This window comes from Alnus glutinosa, chromosome 5, assembly GCF_958979055.1.
Source record: "Alnus glutinosa chromosome 5, dhAlnGlut1.1, whole genome shotgun sequence".
In the NCBI taxonomy this organism is placed as follows: domain Eukaryota; kingdom Viridiplantae; phylum Streptophyta; class Magnoliopsida; order Fagales; family Betulaceae; genus Alnus; species Alnus glutinosa.
The window spans coordinates 11,711,385-11,731,733 of record NC_084890.1 but is presented as its reverse complement, the minus strand read 5'-3'; the positions used below and the strand labels follow the sequence as shown (position 1 = coordinate 11,731,733).

At 35.0% G+C, this 20,349-nt stretch overlaps 1 protein-coding gene across 1 annotated transcript; it reads right to left on the bottom strand.

Moving 5' to 3' along the window:
* Positions 1-9,620: 9,620 nt before the first annotated feature.
* On the bottom strand, positions 9,621-16,280 carry LOC133869808 (protein LIGHT-DEPENDENT SHORT HYPOCOTYLS 10-like). Its single transcript, XM_062306881.1, has 2 exons — positions 15,531-16,280; positions 9,621-9,963 (listed from the first exon to the last, which is right to left on the bottom strand). The coding sequence occupies exon 1, from the start codon at positions 16,101-16,103 to the stop codon at positions 15,564-15,566; it is 540 nt and encodes a 179-aa protein (XP_062162865.1). The 5' UTR covers positions 16,104-16,280; the 3' UTR covers positions 9,621-9,963; positions 15,531-15,563.
* Between the last annotated feature and the right edge of the window lie 4,069 nt (positions 16,281-20,349).

Sequence of the window (20,349 nt, the reverse complement as noted above, 5' to 3'; positions counted from 1 at the left end):
TAAAAAAAAAAAAAATTAAAAAATTAAAAATAATAAAACGTAGAAGAAAAAAAATCTACTAAAAAAAAATTGAAAAAAAAAAGAGAAAAAAAAAATAAGAGGGGTGGCTCCTTGGCCAAAAATGGGGTGGCAGGCCACCCCTCTTATACTGGAACAGTAATTGAACACGTTGCTCTTTCTACTGCTGAAGTAGAGCAAAATGCAGCCACTGGTAGTGCTACTTAGGTAGTGTGTTTGCATTGGGTCCTTTGTATTTTGACTTCGGTGATGTTTTGGGGAATGATGGGGTGATTGAGATACTGTATTGTCAGTTTCAAACCAAGTTGCTGTTATTTTGATGAAGCAATTGAAATCAGAGGCATTCGTAGAGCTGAAGAGGACGATGCACATGATCAAGTTTTTAAGAGCTTGGTTTAAAGGACGTTGTTAGTGATAAATTGTTGCGGCAAATTAATTTTTTGGATCATGAAGAAGTAAAGAATATAATAAAATAAGTCTCACACATAATATTAAGAATAATGTGGTTCGGTTTAACAAGCTTACATCCACCGGCGGAGATGACGAGAATAAAATTTCTAGAGTACTAATAGTAGTGAAGAGAATACTATCCAAAAGTCACAGCTCCAATACACCAAAATTTCACTCTTACACAAAAGAGAGAGAGAGAGATTTAGAGAAGAGCACAAGAGAGAGAGAGCCCGTGCCAGAAGGGGGATTTTCTGGACTTGGGTGGTGCAGTTTGGTAGTAGTGGAGGTTGGGCCACTGTTGTCGTGTGTGGGTAGCAGTTAGAGTGGCGGATTCCAGGCCTGTTCCGGCGAGCTCTGCCTTTGGTTGGTTCCTGTAGCTTCTCGGTATCCAACAGAAATCATCAATGTAGAAAATTTCTAGTAATTTCATTGGTTTAATCTTTGTATAGATGAATATTTCTGTGATTTTTGATGGGTTGCTGGGTGTGGTTGTAGCTTGAGAAAAACCGAATGATTGGGTGCTTTGAATGGGGGTTTCGGTTGTTTTGGGTGTTCTGGTTCTTTGTTGTTGAATTTGGAATTGAGTTGATTTTTAAAGGTGGATTTCGGTGTTGTGTTTTCTGCGTTGGCCGATTTGTTGGCTATTAAAGGTATTGAGGTTTCTGTTTTGAAACTCCACACCGAAAGGGCAATTCCATTTTAATTGTTATGTATAGGTTTGCTTTCGAAGAATTATGGAGGGAATTACTTGATGAATGGATTTGTATTTCTGTGTCTTTATGCTGGTAGCTGTAGATGAATAAATGGGGCCTTTGTGCTCTGGGTTGGAGACGAGAGAGGAGAAGAAATCATAGGGTTAAAAAATAATTAAAAATAACATTTAAAGAAAGTAAAAAATGAAATAGATAATCTGTTGCAATTTGTATTGAAAAAACTAGTAGTTAAAATAGAAAAATTTATATTTTGAATAGCTGAAATAGCCACTACTACTGGATATGTTCTAAGGAAGTAGGTTAAAGACAATGATTATCCTTGATATTTGGCCCACGAGGTGACTTGACTTAATGAAAATTAAGTCACCTCACGTCACAAATCTCCACCTTAACTAGAATTGCATCAAGTCCCCAATTTAAATCTCCTCAGGAGGTCTCCCCCATCACCTAATGGTAATAACAAGCTACAAAAACCAAGTCCGTCCAAGCAATGTTTGAACTTGAGAACCGAAATTGCTTTAGTTAACATATGCAGGATTTTTTACCGTAGCAATTTTCTTCACCATTATATTACCCTATGTCACAACCACAACCTTGTGAAGAAAATAGTATTTAAGATCAATGTGTTTGGTCCTCGCATGATACATTTGATTTTTCGTCAAGTGTATTGCGCTTTGACTATCGCAAAAGACTGTAATCACATTCTATGACTGTATATAAATCATAAAATCATTTACATAGCCTGGGGCTCATATCACCTTTGATTCTCATGTTGTAGAAAATAATATTTCAATATGTAACTCCTAAACAACATCTTCAGTATATTAAATACAAAATCGCATTTCAATGTATAAATCATAAAAATGGTACTTTAATTTATTTTAAGTGTGTCTACTTACTCTATTCATTAAATTATCTGCTCAGCTCTCCCCGTATGTTTCATTCCAATTTCTAAAATTTATCTCATGATTAGTCGGGGCTTAACCAATTAATCCTAACTCTATTTCACAAGTAATCATTTCCTAAACCCTTCCCACTGCACAATCTCTTTTCTTTATCACTTTCTTTTTCTGAAAGGTTCGATCGAACCTCTCTATAGCTGGTTCGATCAATCAGGCCATTTTGTTTTAGGTTTGATCGATCGACACCTCATTTTGATTGATCAAAACATAGTGATTCACCTTTTTCACGTATGAAAACACACCAAAACCCTAATATTCTTTAATACTTCTCCCTTAAACCATAATATACCAAACCAAATCCTCGACCATCACTTACTATTCATCTAAAACTCCAAAACCTATCAATTCACACAAAACTTTAACAATAACAATCACGCAACATCAATAACAATATTAACATCCTACAAACTTCTTGTATTGCCCAAAATAATTATCAAGGGTTAATTAGGTTTTAAATTGAAATTGGGAATCTTAGACTTTTTAAGTTGACCGAACTAGGAATGTTCGTAATTTTTCCCCAAGAACGATCGTGGTCCCCACCACGAACGATTGTTGACGTGTTGTACGATGTGTCGGAAAGTACATCATATGCCTTCAGCATGTGTGTCAAACTATACCACGAACGATCGCGGCTGTATGTCGAACGATCGTGTAAGCTTAGATTTTTCACGAACGTTCGCGATATGTTTTATAAACGTTTGCCAAAAGCCACATTAGTTGATTCTTATTCACTTCAACCTCTTCACCTATAAATACTCCCACCCTCGCCCTCTTCACCTCATTTCTGCCATTTCTCTTTAGTAAACCCTTGAGTGAGAGTGCGAGAGTGTTTTGAATGAGTTTTGGAGAGGGTGAAGGAATTCTCTTGGTCTTTCATCTTGAAGAGAGGTAACCTCCTTAACCTAACTCGTTTATTAAGTGATTCATGCTTTGTTTAGATAGTTTTCATAGCCTAGTTTATTGTTTTGGTGATAACTCTAGCTAGTTTTACATCCTTGCTTAGTTTTTTATTTTAATTCTATATTAGTGTTTGATTAGTGGGTTTAACGTACTTAGTACTACACGGAGCATTTATTGAGGTTAGGACCATGTTGGAGATCATGTTAAAACCCTAGAACTTGCTTAGAACCAGTTTTATGGCTTCTAGGTTCGAATTTGGGATTCTGCCCAAGCGCCGAACGATGTCTAAGATAAACATTTACCATTCACTAGACGAACAATCGTCATACGAGTAGAAAGCCTAATTTGAGCTGTTTAGGATTTGAGACATGTTTTAGCTCGAGTTAAGGCTGATGTTAGATTTTTCTTAGATTTTGAGGTTATGGAGCCTCCATGAGATTTGTTGGAGGAGCCGTGCGATACAAGTGAGTAACACTCACATGAATAACTGTTATTCTTATTTTTTCATGTAGCACGAATATTTTGTGTATCAAAACATGCATATTTACAACTCACATGACATATCATTTTTATTACTATAAACTCTATTTTGTGAAAATGCGTGATTAATGGCAAGATAGTGAAATTATGAAAGCATGCATGTAAAATACGTGAAGACTAAATTGCATCGTATGACATGGTACACCGTCTCATGCGGAAAAACGACCATGAGCTTACTATCATACGGGTTGTTCGTTATGGTCAAAAGTTTATAATGTGTTACGATATGCCTTGGATCCAATGGTCGTTTTGTAATTGGTGCACCATGTTTGAATGGGGGTCACAATTACGACTTTGCTAATAGAGTGGGCCACCTGAGGTCAGACTCGGTCGGACTGCTAATATAAGACGGTATGTGTACATATCCAGAGCACCAATTTTGTATTACAGGTTCCTCAAGATAGCGCCAACTCTATTGAGAATGGTTAATAGTCTGGGTAGACCATATAGAATTGAACTATGACATGACTTTCATATTAAGCATATACACATTATATTTATATTGCATACATCATCACCTTGTACAATGAAATAATACTCTCTTTCATGTGATTTCAACTTAAACTGAATTCACCAAATAATAACATGTGTATCATGCGTATTATTACTCACTAAGTTGTGGACCTATATTTGTATTTTTTCACCTATGAAACATTGATTGTTTAATAGATAGTTTTTGTGATAACGGATTCGAAGTAGCATTTGGTTATGCTAGAGGGAGTGCTCAAGATCATTTTTGAGGAGTTAGATTTCATTTGGCTGGCAAGGATGTGGAGAGGACCTAGTGAACCCCACCGTGATACGATAGATATTATCTTTATGTTGTATCTTCTGAAGTGTAGGATTTGACTCTTCATGTTGGTGACTCTTAGACCCTTGGTTTTGGATCTATGTCACTTTGATGACTAGTCTTTTAACCATATTTTAAGAGTATTGGCCGTTATTATTTAAGAGCTTTGATAGTATTCTTAATGTGATTGTGAATTTTAGAATGATATATTTATTCCTTTAAGTGAAAGTCTTCTGCTGCAGACTCTTTTCGAAGAGGATGACATCCCTGTGGTCTTGTTATTTTATAAGATTGTGAGACGAACCATGAAGTTAATTACCAGTTAGTTTATTTCATTGGGATGTTACGCTTGCATCCAATAATCACTATTTTGCATCAACTCCAAAACACAACAAACACAACTACACCAAAATATTAACAACATCATCAATAACCACTATAACAATCTCAACCACCACCATAAAACATAATAACATCACAAAATTACATACACTCAAACCTCCATCATTTAACCACCTAACATAATCAACAAAAAACTTTAAACAAAGCTTAGAGAACTCACTCTTGTAGTCTTTCTCCACTAGGTTCTCATTTCAAGCATTCTCTCTCTCTCTCTCTCTTTCTCTGTGGTTTGGCTTCAGCAAAACAAATGTGGGAGGGAGAATGAACAAAATAATATATTCCCCTTCAGATTCTTCATTTTATAATTGCTATCATCGCATGTTATATAACAGGTTCGATTGATCAAAACTTGGCAGCTTGCATTAAATTGCACGTCGAATCTCACCTAATCACATGCGTGAAACTCTGCTCGATCTATCATATTGTGCTTCGATTGATCAAAGTCTCGTATGATATGGGTCATTTCACACCTACCCATTTGTGTGGCATGCCACATGCAAATTCTGCTTTGATCGATCAAACCCGCCAAGAATTGTATTAATTAACTAAAAAAACACTTCCCTCGTCAAATACCCTAGCAATTGAACACCTACGTGTCCAACTTCCAACACTTGTTCACACTAAGCATTTCCTATTTTATTTCATTCATTCTTACTCTCAATTTTTCATTTTTATTTCTCGTATTTCTACAGCAGAGTGCTACAATATCTTTATTATAAAACATTGAATTAACAAAATTATTAAAAATCTGGCAGTGAATACAATACAATCAAGGCTTGATCCTTATCACCAATTTTAATATCAATATTTTTTAGATCCATAATGATTTTATTAAATTTATCAAGATGCTCAGAAAAAGGCGTACCTACATCTTGAGGGTATATAAACATTGCTTCGAATACAGTTGGTTAGTAATGGACTTCTTCATGACAAACTTTTTAACTTCCTTTAAAGATCTATGACAATTTCTTCGCTTCATAAAAAATAGACAAAATTGTACTGTAAGAATGTTTGTTTGGCAACTATGAAAAGGAGGTTGACTAGCTTTTCAGTCAAATTGATCAACTTACTATTTGAACCTAGAACATAAAAATTTCAGCATTTTTTCCAAACAAATGTTCTATGTCAAATACTTGCTTAACATATCTCCAAAGAAATAGTAAGTGGCCAAATCATTACCGAAACAGACGATCATCAAAGAACTATATTTAAGTTTGTGCTATGTTAGAGGGAGAGTGTATTGGATGAAGGTGACTAAGCCCTACCATGATAACATTTAACTTTTAACTTGAAGAGCATGTCAATCTTCCTTATGAGAATTTTTAAGCTTTTGCTTGTGAAGTCTTTCTCCTCACCAAATAAGGTCTTAAGCTTGCTTGATAGAATGCTAGTACACACAACACACAAGCATGGGTTGAGTGGTACACATCTCTTTACTTTGGTTGAAAATTTTCGTTCATTCACCCTTTTATTCTCATGCCTACTTTGAACATTTGGGGCATTGATTGTGTTGGGAATTATTTGTTTAACACATGAGCTATTGATGCATTATTCTTGGGTGTTATCTAGATATTTGATCATCTATTAAGGGAGAAAATCTCTATTTTTTTTTCCTGCAAAATGTTCAATTCTACATATCATGGGTTTTACTATTAATGGTTTTGCATTTCTCTAATTTTGCATTCAGTGCATTGCTCATGATAAATAAAATGAGATAGAAAGAAATGGACATACTTTTCAAGGAATATCCACCATGGAGGTTAGAATTTGTAATGAAATTATGTTTTCGATAAGGGTTTAGAGTTAATTCCCTACATTGCTCATGATTGTAATCTTCTTTTCTTTCTAATTCTTCAGGATCTTTCACGTGAGTTTATTTCATTTCCTAGGTATCCTAATGTATTTTCTAGAATACAATTTTATTTTTGTGTGGTTTTTAGAGTTATGGAGTCAAATTAAGATTATAGTATATTTGTTAAACTATTTTTTCAATAAAAAAAAAAAAATTAATTATAGAAAAAAAAAAGTCCAACCACGAGGCTCCCAAAACTAGTAAACAAGGAAAATAATAAAACTAACTTCCACCCTAAAAAGTTGCACAACTTGGGGGAACAACAGCAACAACCAATTTACAACCAACATAATACACAACAATAACGATACAACTAAATAACAACCAGACCACTTGTGCATTGTGTACGTTGTGAATTGGTTGTGGCACAGCTAAATAACAACTAGGCCACTAGTATAACAACCAAGAGAAATCGGAAGTTACATTTATGCTATCACTCCAAAATGACTACTCAAGTTGCAATTGGAGTTCCATAAAATCACCTATATCACACAATCTCATCTAGTAAGGAACCAACATGAAACTTAGCACTCATGAGCATTTTTATAATCCACCCACTCAATGTGAGCAATTCATCTTCGCAATGTGAGACTAACTCTCTGGATGATGTCGAAGCTTGTAGAAGAAGTAAAGGATTCATCAAAATTCCATTCCTTGGAAGCGTAGTAGGACCAATAACATTGGTCCTTGATAATTCAAGCATACTATTTTAGTTCAGATGACATATTTTTGGGTATTTTAAAAATAATTTTGGAATGATTCTAGAATAATTAGCCAGGAAGCCATATACCATTGGAAAGCTCTATGTCTCTAGGGTTCTGATGCATAAAACGAAGTGCAATTTAGAGTTTTCTAGAAGTTATGAAAAATTTACCAATGGGTATATGGGTTGGCAGAATACAACTAATTTTGATGTTCTCTTGCTTTTAAGAGATTTATATATATATATATCCTAGTTCCGAAGTATTATTAGATGTATCTACTCAAGAGTCCTTTGATTTTATGAACCTTTTTTTTTATTATTGGAAAGTAAAAACTTTAATTGCCCATGCTCGGATGGTTGTTCCAAGTTAGTCTATTTAATCCTTGTCAGGGATGAGAAAACATATAATAGAGTATGATTTTGAATTAGAATCAGCCTTTGGCTTTGAGAAGTAATAGTTCTTCTTATTAACTCTTATCCTTCGGTGGATTTCGAGTGGTGGTGAGTTCCTTCCTCTATATCTCTTTGGTCAAATCCTTTAGAGTGGTGAACGTTTCTAAGCCTTGCATCCCTTGTTCAACTCTTTTGAGTGGTGATATTTAGTATTGTAACGACCCAGGGAAAAACGCTAGCCACATTTGCGCTATTAACCCAAAAATGACTACTTAATTTGAAGATTCCTCAGAATTTCTTATAAAGCCCAGTTTCACTTAGTAACTAGGCAATGTGGGACTTACCACCCTGAGTATCTTTATAAACCACTCACTCTATGTGAGCTATCATATCTTCCCAATATGGGACTAAGGTGTTACAAACTCTCACTCTTAAACTACTGATGTCCTCGTCAGGGCCACGTCATGCAATGCTCCAGTACCGCATGGCCTGGCATTATTAGGTGGCTCTAATACTATTTGTAACGACCCAGGGAAAAGCACTAGCCATATCTGCGTTATCACTCGAAAAATGACTAGTCAATTTGAAACTTCCCTAGAATTCATTATAAAGCCTAGTTTCACCTAGTAACTAGGCAATGTGGGACTTAACACCCTGAGTATCTTTATAAACAACTCACTCTGTGTAAGCTATCATCTCTTCCCAATATGGAACCGGTGTGTTACAAGTATCCCTTTGGTCCTCACTCAAATCCCAAACATTTATGGTCCATGTCATGCAATACTTTAGTACCACATGATGTTACTACGGTTCTCTAATACTATTGTAATGACGAAGTGAAAGCGGTAGCCACATTTGCACTATCACTCTAAATTGTCTAGTCAAGTTATAATTGGAGCTCACAATAATCACTTAGGAAAAAATGCATTTTACCCCTCCAAAGTTTCACACTTTTTCACTTTTTCTCAAATTTTTAAAAATTGGCAATGTACACTCACTAAGTTTATGAAATTTTCAATATTGCCCCATTTGTTACTCAAATTAGTCTTCATTGACAGAAAATGACCCATGAGACACCGTCGGCCATGGCACACACACTGCGTCCACAGCAGCGGGATGGCGCGTCGTTTCGTGGCTTCGCCCATGGGGTCACCATAAGCGTTGTACCCAAAGTGAGAATCGCCGTGTGCAAGGTTTGTAGAGCCCAAGGATGTGCAGCCTCTAATATTCTCGACGGTATCGACTCTGTCGTATAAGATGACATCAACGTAATATCTGTCTCCTTAGGCAGCGACGCCATGCCATACTATCAAGCCCATAATATCAGTCTCCTCTAAAAATCCACGCCGTCGAGAGTTGCCTGGCCTTCGGTGGGGCCCTCACCCTAGCCCATATCCATCTCATAAAGTAATCTAAGCCTTTTAAAATTGATTGCCAAAGGTATTTTGGAGACATTCTATCTCCTAAAGCCCATGCGTGATGCATGTGGATCATTTTCCGTCAGAGTGGATTTGAGTAACGGTTGAACAACATTGACAAATTCAAAAACTTAGTGGGTATACATTGCCAATTCTTAAACATTGAAGACAGAAGTGAAAAAGTGGTCAAACTCTAGGAGAGGGAGGTAAAATGTATTTATCTCAATCACTTATAAAGCCTAGCATCACCAAGTAAAAAACCAATATGGGATTTAGCATCCATAAACACCTTTATAATCCACCCACTTGATGTGGACATTTCATTTTTCCAATGTAGAACTAACTTTTTGGAGTGTCACAACTAGGCCAGGAAGTCATCACTAGAGATGTCCCAGAGTTATTTAATCAAGCTATTATCGATCAACACAATTGAAATTAAAGAAGAGTGAGTTAATCCAGATTCTGACATGCAAAACATGTTCATTCAAACATATATAGAAATTTTCATTAATAAAATTTCTTTTAGTTTAATCTGGGTGGATTTCTTAAAAATAGATACGCTCTTTTTTCAGCAAAAGAAATAATAATATGTATAGTACTGTAGCTACCTGCTTAAAGAAGTCTACAAGGTGGTACATTTCTCGTAAAATGCGGGCAGCTACGACTACCTTGCTATAACAAGATTATTCAGAACTGGACGTACGCTAACATATAACAAGCTAAGTTCTTAAAGAAAGGACCATATCTTGAAGCATAGATGAGAGTTTTGAATATTTGTTTTTCTGTAACCTTCCCATCTTCTTGACCTGTACTTGTTTGATCCTGCAAAAGAAATTCAACAGCACAAAATGTTACATGCTGTAAAATTCAGTGGAAAACAAAAGCCCTTAGGTTTAACTTGTAAGCCCTAGCTATGTATGTGGGCATCCATCAAACAAAACTGAGTAGAAAAATTCTAAGAAAGTTATACATTTGCTTCAACCCCAGACCTAAAACCGCAATCCAATTAACTAAGCTAATCAGTGGAAGATGAAAGCTATCCATGCATCAATCACGACGAAAGTAACATATATTAATCCTCGTAGTGGTGCAGTACATCAATGGATATTCGTTTTAAATGTCATTTCTGTGTTTCAAATTTCATTCCATGGTGGTGCCAGATTGAGGAAACAGAAATGTACGTATTCTATGTTCTTATGGCTCTCGTCCTATTAATTTCCAAGCAATAATATGTAACAGCTGTAGGGTTTTTTGGTGAATATATTCTCGTAAAACGAAATTTGCTAACATAGTAACATGCATGCATTGAATGTTTATCAGATCAAGAACATCAAGAACAAGAGGTCTGTACTTTTCAAGACATTATGAACTTGAAGTGACCTATATATAGTATATATCATGAACTCAGAGTCTATTGAAGCAATAAACGAGCATTAAAACAAAGCATTATCGCTCTTAATACCTAGCTATTACTTTCTTATTGGTATACAATTCGACTGTATAACTTACAAGACTATGAGAGATTAAAACCTAGCAATTTTAATCTTTCAACAAGCATTAACCTCAGATTTCAAAACTAGACACTGACCAGACAACACACACACACAGCCAACGTTTTCCATACATAGAATACGATTATAACCAGAGGATCAATGGAATCTGTCAACTGGCGAGAATTAAAAATCATATTTGAACAGATTATAGTACTCTAGAACATATCACCTAAGTCTTGAAAATTCCTCAAGATCAATATTTTCAAGAAAGGGGAAAAAGAAAATCTGGTATAGGGTTTATAGTTAAGGGGTCTTTTCCCCTTGTATAAAATATATACCAAATTTTATTTTATAGGAAAACTTCATTTATAACTTCTGATTTTTTGATACTTTTGCAAAAAAGTATTCAAACTTTATAAAGTGTCAATTTAGGGTATCCATCTTCCAGAAAGTTTCAATTTCAATCCTCCGTTAGGATTTTATGTTAAATCCTATTAAAATTTTCAAAATACCCCACTTATTTTTTAGGGAAAAAAAAAAATTGCAATGATTTAGTGTTTGTCAGAATTTAACAGAATTTTTTTATTTCTTTTTAAGAAATAAACACTGAGGTATTTTGAAAATTTTGATAGAATTTAACAGAAAATTCTAACAGAAGATTGAAATTGAAATAAATTAAAAGTTGAATACCTTTAAATTGACAGTTTTAAAGCTTTTGTACATTTTTTAAAAAGTTATAAAAGATCAGGGTTATAAGTGAAGTTTTCATTTATTTTATTTATGGATATATGGGAACAGCAAGTTTGCAACTTTATAAAAGGGTCTTTAATTTCCCTTGAAAAGAGTGGGATATAGCTTCCTATATGACACGTGTGTATAATTTACCAATTAAAAATAAAATTATTCGATCTGGCAATGCATATTGATTTTTTACATGATCCTCTTCTTCCCATGACAAAATCCCAAGAAAATAATAAATCTAATATTCACACCCGCTGACGTACGTAGAATGAGTTGAATGAGAAATCCTATATAGACTCCCACACTTCTAAGTACACACTCTTTGACGTGACAGTGAAAATTGCCATTGAATTCAAAATTTAACAATGATCTATCAAAATCTAATACTGATGATTTTTAAATTCACGTTAGAGAGTGTGCACTTGAAAGTGTCAAAGTGAAAGTGTGTATAGCATTTCTCAAGTTGAATGACCATTTCAATAAGTATATAAATTTTTTGTTTTTTTTTAATAAAGAAAAAGAAAAAACTTTCTACCTCCACTCAGCTTATGTGCCACATCAACAGTGTGAATTGGGTGTGACAAAATGGATGTAAAGTGTAGCATTACTCTTAAAAATATATTATCGCAATAAAACTGGTTTACCAAAACCATTTTTATGTGTTACATCCTAAGATGATTGGTCAAAATTACATTCCGAGCGAGTGTTGGAATCACAATTATAAAGCTCAATCCTAGCTACCTCTAAAACTCAATTCTACTTAGTAAGCAATCAATGTTAGACTAATCATTCATACGATCCCTTCACAATCTACCCACCATACATTCTTTACAATTTAGGGTATCACAACCTTTCCTACTCAAATCCCTGATAACTCTAGAGAAATAAAGTTTTAAGCTCTCACAAAAATATGTCTGTAAGTTTATAACGATACATCATGATCAATGATTTGATATTACTCCAGAAACATTATCACAAGGCCAGGCTTGCATTCTTAATTAGCTCTGGATGTTGACAAATGATTATTTGGTCTTTGAATCAAATAGCATTTTCCAGTCATAAAATGGTGAAATCGCAAGCTTAATATATATATATATATTGTAATGGAGTTGTATTGGATTAGCATACCCAATCTCATTTCCTTTTTATTCTCACTATATATATATATATATATATATATATATATATTGTTTTTCCCTTAACTTGCAATTGCAGTCCTCACATATTCCTTCCCCATATATAGGAGGCTCCTATCCTGAACTGGTACTTCTCATTTACTCTCGAACTATTCATGGGATCTTGAACTATTACCTCTAATCATGAGGATGGACATTATAGGACATTGGAGATCGACCACATGCATCCACGTATAATCAAAGGCACACACACATATGACATATATATATATATATATATATATATATATATATATATATATATATATATATATATATATATATATATATATATATACACGCGCGTTTCAAATGATCAGATATTAATGTTTAATGTGTGATATATATTCACCGGCGCCGGCTACGTGCTCTACATGGCAAATAAATGAGAGGTGGATGACAGTTATAAGTGACGTCTTAAATAACTTAATTAGCATTTCTCCTGAGAAAAGAAGGATATGTATATATATATATATATATGAAAATCAAAGTCCAAGGCTTTCATCTCTCTCTTATTTAAAGGTATTTATAGTTAAAAATTATTATTATTGAAATCGTATTTAAATCTCATTTATATCAATTGTTCTAAGGCCGGCTTTCGATCCCTCACATCTATAAAATAGGATGAAGATCTTTTACAACTCCTAAAGCATTATATTATGGGCAATTTTTTAAATACAATCATCATTTTTTGTTTACAAATATATAAAGATATGTTTGGTGTCATTCTCTTTCATATATTTCACACACTTTTTTGTAAATTCATCATTAAATCTGTAAATTTTACATGTGGTCGCATAAACTCAATTGTATACACCTATCTTATACGAAAATAGACAAAATATATATATATATATAAATTGAAAGCAAACATTTCACTTGTATTAACGTATACTTTTTTCACTAACCCAAAACTTACTATTTTAGTGATCATCACCACATTTTATAAATAATATTATAAATGTGAACACTGATGTGACATAATGACAATAATTTTCTGTACGTATTTGCCACTTGTGTTTTAATTTTGCAAATTTTCAGTAATTTGGGTAGCTTTAATTGATATATGTAACCCTTCATATATACACGAGAAAAGGCCTCATGCCTTGTCCTTCTTGCCTTTTAGCCCTGCTTTAGCTAGCAGCCTCTTAATAGAATAATTCTATTGAGTAGATTTTTCTGTAAATTGTCATACAATTCAATGATATAGTAGTAAAAATCAATATTTGGATTGGTATATATATATATATATACAATTTTTTATTTTTTATTTTCTATAAGTTCTGATCTAATGAATGATTTTTATTTGCACATTATCCAGTTAATTATATGAGAGTTTTACAAGAGTACTAAATAATATTACTCTTCAACTGATTCTCTATTACTGAAAAATGCTATTTAGCATACTACTATATGACTACCATATAACTGTGATGTAGTGGCAGTAAAAATCAGCCATTGATTTTCCTTTTTTACGAGTCATTGTTGATCCAAATACTGATTTTTGCTGTTACATAATCTCAATTGTATGACAGTCATATAGTAATCTACTTAATAGCATTACTCTTCTATATTAGGCTTACTTAATATCTAGCTTTAAAATTTAAGAGAAATACTATTTAGTATACTGCTATATGACTATCATACTATTGGAATGACATGGCAATAGAAATCAGCCTTCGATTTTTTCTTCTTATAAGCCCCTTTTTAATTCAAATGCTGGTTTTTATTGCCACATCATCCCAATTATATGAGCATCGTATAACAGTCCACTAAATACCATTACCCTAAGTTTAAACCATCAAAATTTGATAACATCCCTTTTTATGGCTTATCCTCATGCAATTTATTACCAATATTATATATTATCATATTTAAAGACATCATCCTTGGACAAAGACTGTTTGCTTGGCCCACTATATACTAGTTCCATTCGCTTAGAATATATGAATTAACTGCAAAACAGAATTTGTTTGCCAATCCCAAATTTCACTTGGAAATAGTCATAAAAAGTATGTTAGTTATAGGAAAACAAATTAACTGTTGGAAAAATGCTTAGAAGAATATAAATGTATGAAGACTAGCTATCCTACCAAAAGGTTCAAAAAAGAAACGATTAGAATAAGTAAATACACTTTAGTACAGTAGCCAAAAATAAATAAATAGAAGGTAGTCCATGACAAAGACAATTCGGATACTTAAACAGTTAAACTAGCATAATTGGCTTGCAATTTCTTAAGCAACCATGATATTGTTTAAGCAATCTAAGGAGGACAGAAAATTCTTTAAAACTAGTCAAAGGTTCTGTTAACACAGAAAGAAATGCATAATATAATGGAAGCACCCAGATTAACAATATTGGAAGATTTAAAAGCACAAATATTCGAGAAAGATTGATGATATAAGCATTATATCCGTGATCTTGTAAATCACGAGAGTAAATATATAGAAGTTGCATGCATGAATTCAATTATTTCTTTGCTAATTCTCACGTAAATACTAATATGAATCCATGCAACGTATGATATGTATATCGCATCGACATCCATGGGGAGCACAAAATCTCACAGAATCAGAAAAGAGCCAAAATGAGTACTAAAAAAGTAAACAAGTGAGACATATTTAATTAGGAAGCTACAAGAACAGAGTTTCTTCATAATTGAGAGAGAGAGAGAGAGAGAGAGAGCGCCTGGCTCCCCACCTAATCATGATTAGTATCTAATAATTAGTGAGAAATAGGTAAAGTTCATTAGCACAGTCTTCCATTAATTCCCACTTTGCCCAAGATTAAGCAAATTAGGGTTTTGGGATCTGCGTCTCTAGGGTTTTATGAAAGAAATAAGAGCCAAACACTTCCAACTTAAGAGTCATATAATTGTCCAGTACTGTACGTAACAGATTAGATACGATCTATTAATTTTCATGAACGAAGAAGGAGAGTTTATGATTTTATGAACTTTATAAGAAATAAATAAGTTACCATTTATGCGATGCTCAAGCCAAGGGATCGGAATTAAGCTGCTTGCTTTGAAGCCTTTGCCTCGTCGATGGCCTTAATTTGATTCCTCTTCTTCTTTTTCTTCTTATATGGAATACCTCTTGCTTTGGCTTGACACTCCTTAATTTCACGCAAATACACCCGAATAGCTCCGTTTCCAAAAGGGTTGGTGTCAGGTGAGCCACCGTGCTCCTCATAGGCAGCTCGGAGCCGTCCGATTAGAGCGTCGAGGCTCCCCCAGGCCTGCCTGAGAGGACACGTGCAAGGAGCAGGTGGGTCTGGCTGGCCGAAGAAGACGCATCCATGTAAGTGAACCTTAGTCTTTCCGAACTGGTCGAGGTACCGCAGGAAGTCCAGTACATGGTTGCAGTTGCACTGCGAAAGAGAAACTGGCGGTGTCTGATTCTTCAGGTACTGCCCGAAAGTGTTCCAGTCTCGCCGCTTCTGGGACTCGTACCTGCTCAACGGTGCCGGTTGCTGCTGGTTCTGAAGGTTGCCAGCGGCGGTGGATCGTGACGACCCTTCCGCGGAATCTTTTCTTCTGTCGCTGGACATGATTATGGGAGGAGAATTGTAGTGTATTTTTGGCAAGAAATGGCAGGGGAAAAGGGGAACGGAGGTGAAAGAATAGGATAGTGCAGTGGAGAAAGATGACAATCACATCTCGGGGTCTATTGAGGAGACATGTCATGGGCCCTATGAAGGTGCTTTGCTCCCCTTTTTCTTCCCCCCCCCCCCCTCCCTCTCTCTCACGCATATTTATTTCATCTGTAATGACACAATATGCACTAACAATATTTTCCTAATTTAATTAATCTATAATTATTGTATGCCATCATCAATATAATCATTAATTATCGTCTTCATTTGCATGTTGATCATATATACATCCTGTGGAACTCAGTGACTCGGAAGGCGGTGCAATTAATATAGTCTGAGTCACTATAGTGGCTTTTTTTATTATTATTTATTTTTTTTAATGAATAAAAATTAATTAAAGCAAATCAAATTAGAGAGAACATTGATATACAAAGGAAGGAGCGTGCATACCCCAACATTTTTTTACATTAACATCACGACTGCAAATATTACCAACCAAATCAAACTGTTCAAGTCATACCAACTAAATTAACTGCCTCTAAAACCCATTAATTATGAGATCACACACTCCAAGTCTCAACCATTAATCTATCAAGGATACGAGGGTGCATGGAAGCCAGAGACAACACGGATTCTGGATCTAATCCTAAACAAAATATGGAAAACATTTTCAATATGTATAAGCTTGTCTTTGAATATTCTGGTTTTTTATTTTTATTTTTAAATAATAAACAGTTGTTATCTCTTTAGCGTTGGACGCTACTCATGCCTTAAAATAATACTTGGGAAAAATACATTTAATCCCTCAAAATATTGGCACTTTAGTACTGTACCTCTAAAATTTAAAAAGTGACACATGAAATCCACAAAACTACATAACACCGTACCCTCAGCTAGTTTTTTCCGTCAATTTGGATGAAAATCGCATGACTTTTTTTTTTTAACATAAATTGTTCAAAATGCCCTATTTCTTTTCTAATGTTGTTGTTGTTATGTTTTTTTTTTTTTTTTTGAGTTAAATGTATCTCAAACCAATAAAATATTGCCACATGTACAAAATGCCAACTCAACTTTACATCTAATAAAAAATTAAAAACGAAACCCAAAAACCAAAAAGAATTTTCCTTTTAAAAAAAAATTAAAAAATGAAGGTAGCATAGAGCCTCCGCTTTCCGCCACCTAGGGGGACCTAGCTAGACCACCCTCTCACCCTAGTCGTAGGATCCAGCCACCCCTGAAGATGTTTATGGCCTTGGCTAGGCCACCCCCAAAAGGCTAGGGGTGGCTCGAGCCACCTTTGAAATTTTCCAAGGAGTGCCCCGAGAAATCTCCCATGTGGTGGTTCGCACCACCCTAAAAACATCTTCAAAGTCAAATAGACCCCCACCCCTAGCGGGCGAAGAGGGGACGCTCTCTTCCCCTTAAAGTTGTAAAAGTTTTTTATTAGGTGTAAAGCTGAGTTTGAATTTTATACATGTGACGACATTTTATTGGTCTAAAATCAGGGGCATGCATTTTGGGTGATGACGTGTAGCACACATGACAAAAGTTATGTAAAAAAGAAGGAAAAAACCAACGGAGGCCGCTAAGCATCATGATTAGCTAGTTTGTAGGTCAAGTGTCACTTTTTAAACTTTAGAGGTATAAATGTCAAGTGGCGATACTTGAAAGAGTAATGTGTATTTTTTCGTAGAGTAATGTAAGAAACCATATTTTTATTCTCTCAAAGTTGACGTGGTTTTTAAAATTACCACTGAATTTGAGAAGGATCACTATGAAATTTTGATCCAATAGTGATTTCAAAAACTACATTACCTTTAGGAAGATAAAAAAAGAATAAGAACATAATCTTTATATAACGTTACTCTTTTTGGCTAAAACTTTTACTAGCATTAAGAAACTAGGTCTACGTTCAGATTAAAAAAAAAAAAACAGAGACTAGGTCTACTATAGCCTAAGTCATGTAAACCCAGAGACTAGGTCTACTATAGCCTAAGTCATGTAAACCTTCTTACGATAATTGTTTACTCACTCAGTGAGGAAAAAGAAATTAGAGAAAATCATACTCTACAAGAGATAAAGGTTACAGTAAAAATTTATTACCACCATAATCGACTCAGAAGTCATTAGCACCAGGGGGTAAAGCAATTAGAGAAAATCGTATTCTACAAGATAAAGGTTACAGTAAAAAGTTATTACCACCATAATCGACTCATCAGTCATCAGCACTAATAAAGTAATGATGGCCAACTATACAGAATAATATGTTAAGGTTATTGCTGAGGTTTCCTAATTAGTTCTTTATTGTTATCTTGGTGCGCTATTAATTTTTGTTTTTCTTCTCTTTTTGGGACTTGCTGTCTTCTTCTGTGTCCTCTTTTTCAAGATTTACTTGGAATGAGCATAAAAGCTGCTAGGGAATATCAGAGGTATCCTTAAACACTGTTTGGAAAATCTAAGCTCTATGTCAGGTTTGCGAGTGCAAGTACATGCAAGAAACGACAACATTTGATAATCATCCATGCTTGCCCAGGAAGAACCGATGCAGCAAAATTCAGCATTTTAAAGAATTACTGCTTCTAATGGTTAAACTAGGAAACTGTTGAATAATCTTGCAAACTTACAGGAAACTGTCTTGAAGTTCAACCAAGTTGATTTTTATTTTTTTATTATTATTATTTTTGGATGATTAAGTGGGTGGGATTTGTGCAATTGTGATGTCGCCTCACGGATATGGTGTCCAAAATATTGTTAATTAGTTTGTTAAGTTTATCATATTTATAATCGACTTAACGCGTTTAGTTACTGTATAGTACTTGTGGTCTTAGTTTTTCCCCCTTTTTTTTATTAATAAAAAATGTGAAATGATATAGTGGCCAATATATAATTAGCAAGGCCTTTTGTTTTTTTTTTTTTTTTGTTGCTAAAAAGTGACTGTTTTTTTTTTTTTTTTTTTTTTTTTTTTTTTTTTTTTTTTTTTTTTTTTTATAACAAATAGCATTTGCTATTAAAACAACTGGATGCCCAAAGGCTACAACGAAAAATGAGGGACATACCCCCCACACTCTTAAGTCAGAAGGATCTGACTTAAATAAACAATTACATATGTAGAATCTCAAATTTTACTAAAATTACAATCAGCCCCTAACAAAGAAAATTATAGTAAAACTTGAGCCACACATAGGGAATTGTACCTAGAAACAAGAGAATACACAAACACATCTAGCAAAAAATTCAACCCAACACGTCGGAGGATAACACTGTCTTCGCCGGAGACCGGCGCGTGTACAACACGCGCCTCCCCCGAAACCGCCAACCATCAGATCAGTCCCCCAGTGCCCGGCCACCACCTTTGCCCAGCGAAAAAAAGCCGGAACGAGACCTCCACGCGCCCGACGAAGAGAAGACTTCACTGGCGCGTGACGATCACGCGCCGGTCACCAATGATCCCGACGACTGGGACAAACAGCAGCGGAACAAGACGACGCCAGTGAACCCATCTGAGTAGCGCGTGTCTCTAGAAAACCGATGGCAAAGCGTAGATCTAGCATCCAAAGTATAGACAGATTAGGCACTAACGCCCTCCACCGGCGAGACAAAACGAAAACAAGAGCACCCTGTCGGACGCCTCGGGAAGAACCTCCTGCCAGAGAAGACGAAAAGAAAGAAAAAAACCAAACACAAATAATCACAAAACTCCAGAGCCCGGAGGACTCGGAGAACACAAACTCCACAGCCTAAACGGCTGGGAGAACAACAACCATTCCCATGGAATACACCATGGGGGAAACAAAAAACACCACCGGAGAAGGGAGGCGAACAAGCCCCCCTTCCCGGCGAACAACAGACTTCAAGCTTGTGATCAGAACAGGCGCACTCGTAAGAGTCAAGTCCTTTTAACAAGGGAAATGGGGACATTGTTAAAAGTCATTTTGTTGTAATAAGCCATTGAAAACTCAAACAATAAAAGAAATTGGAATTAAATGATTATTCTTAATTTTTAATTTGGTAATAATTTATATACTTTAATTTGAATTCAATAAAAATTATTAAAAAAAAATCACATTATTATTATTATTTAAAAATAAAATAAAAAACTAGTGGGGTGGTCGGCCACCCACCAAAGAGCCGGGGGTGGCCACAACCACCTCGAGCGGAGTGGTCTCCAAGGGTGGCCGCAGCCACCCCCGAAGCCCATCGG

Excerpts from the sequence above, each read along its gene's own strand:
- LOC133869808 (XM_062306881.1), bottom strand. The coding sequence starts at position 16,103 with ATGTCCAGCGACAGAAGAAAAGATTCCGCGGAAGGGTCGTCACGATCC.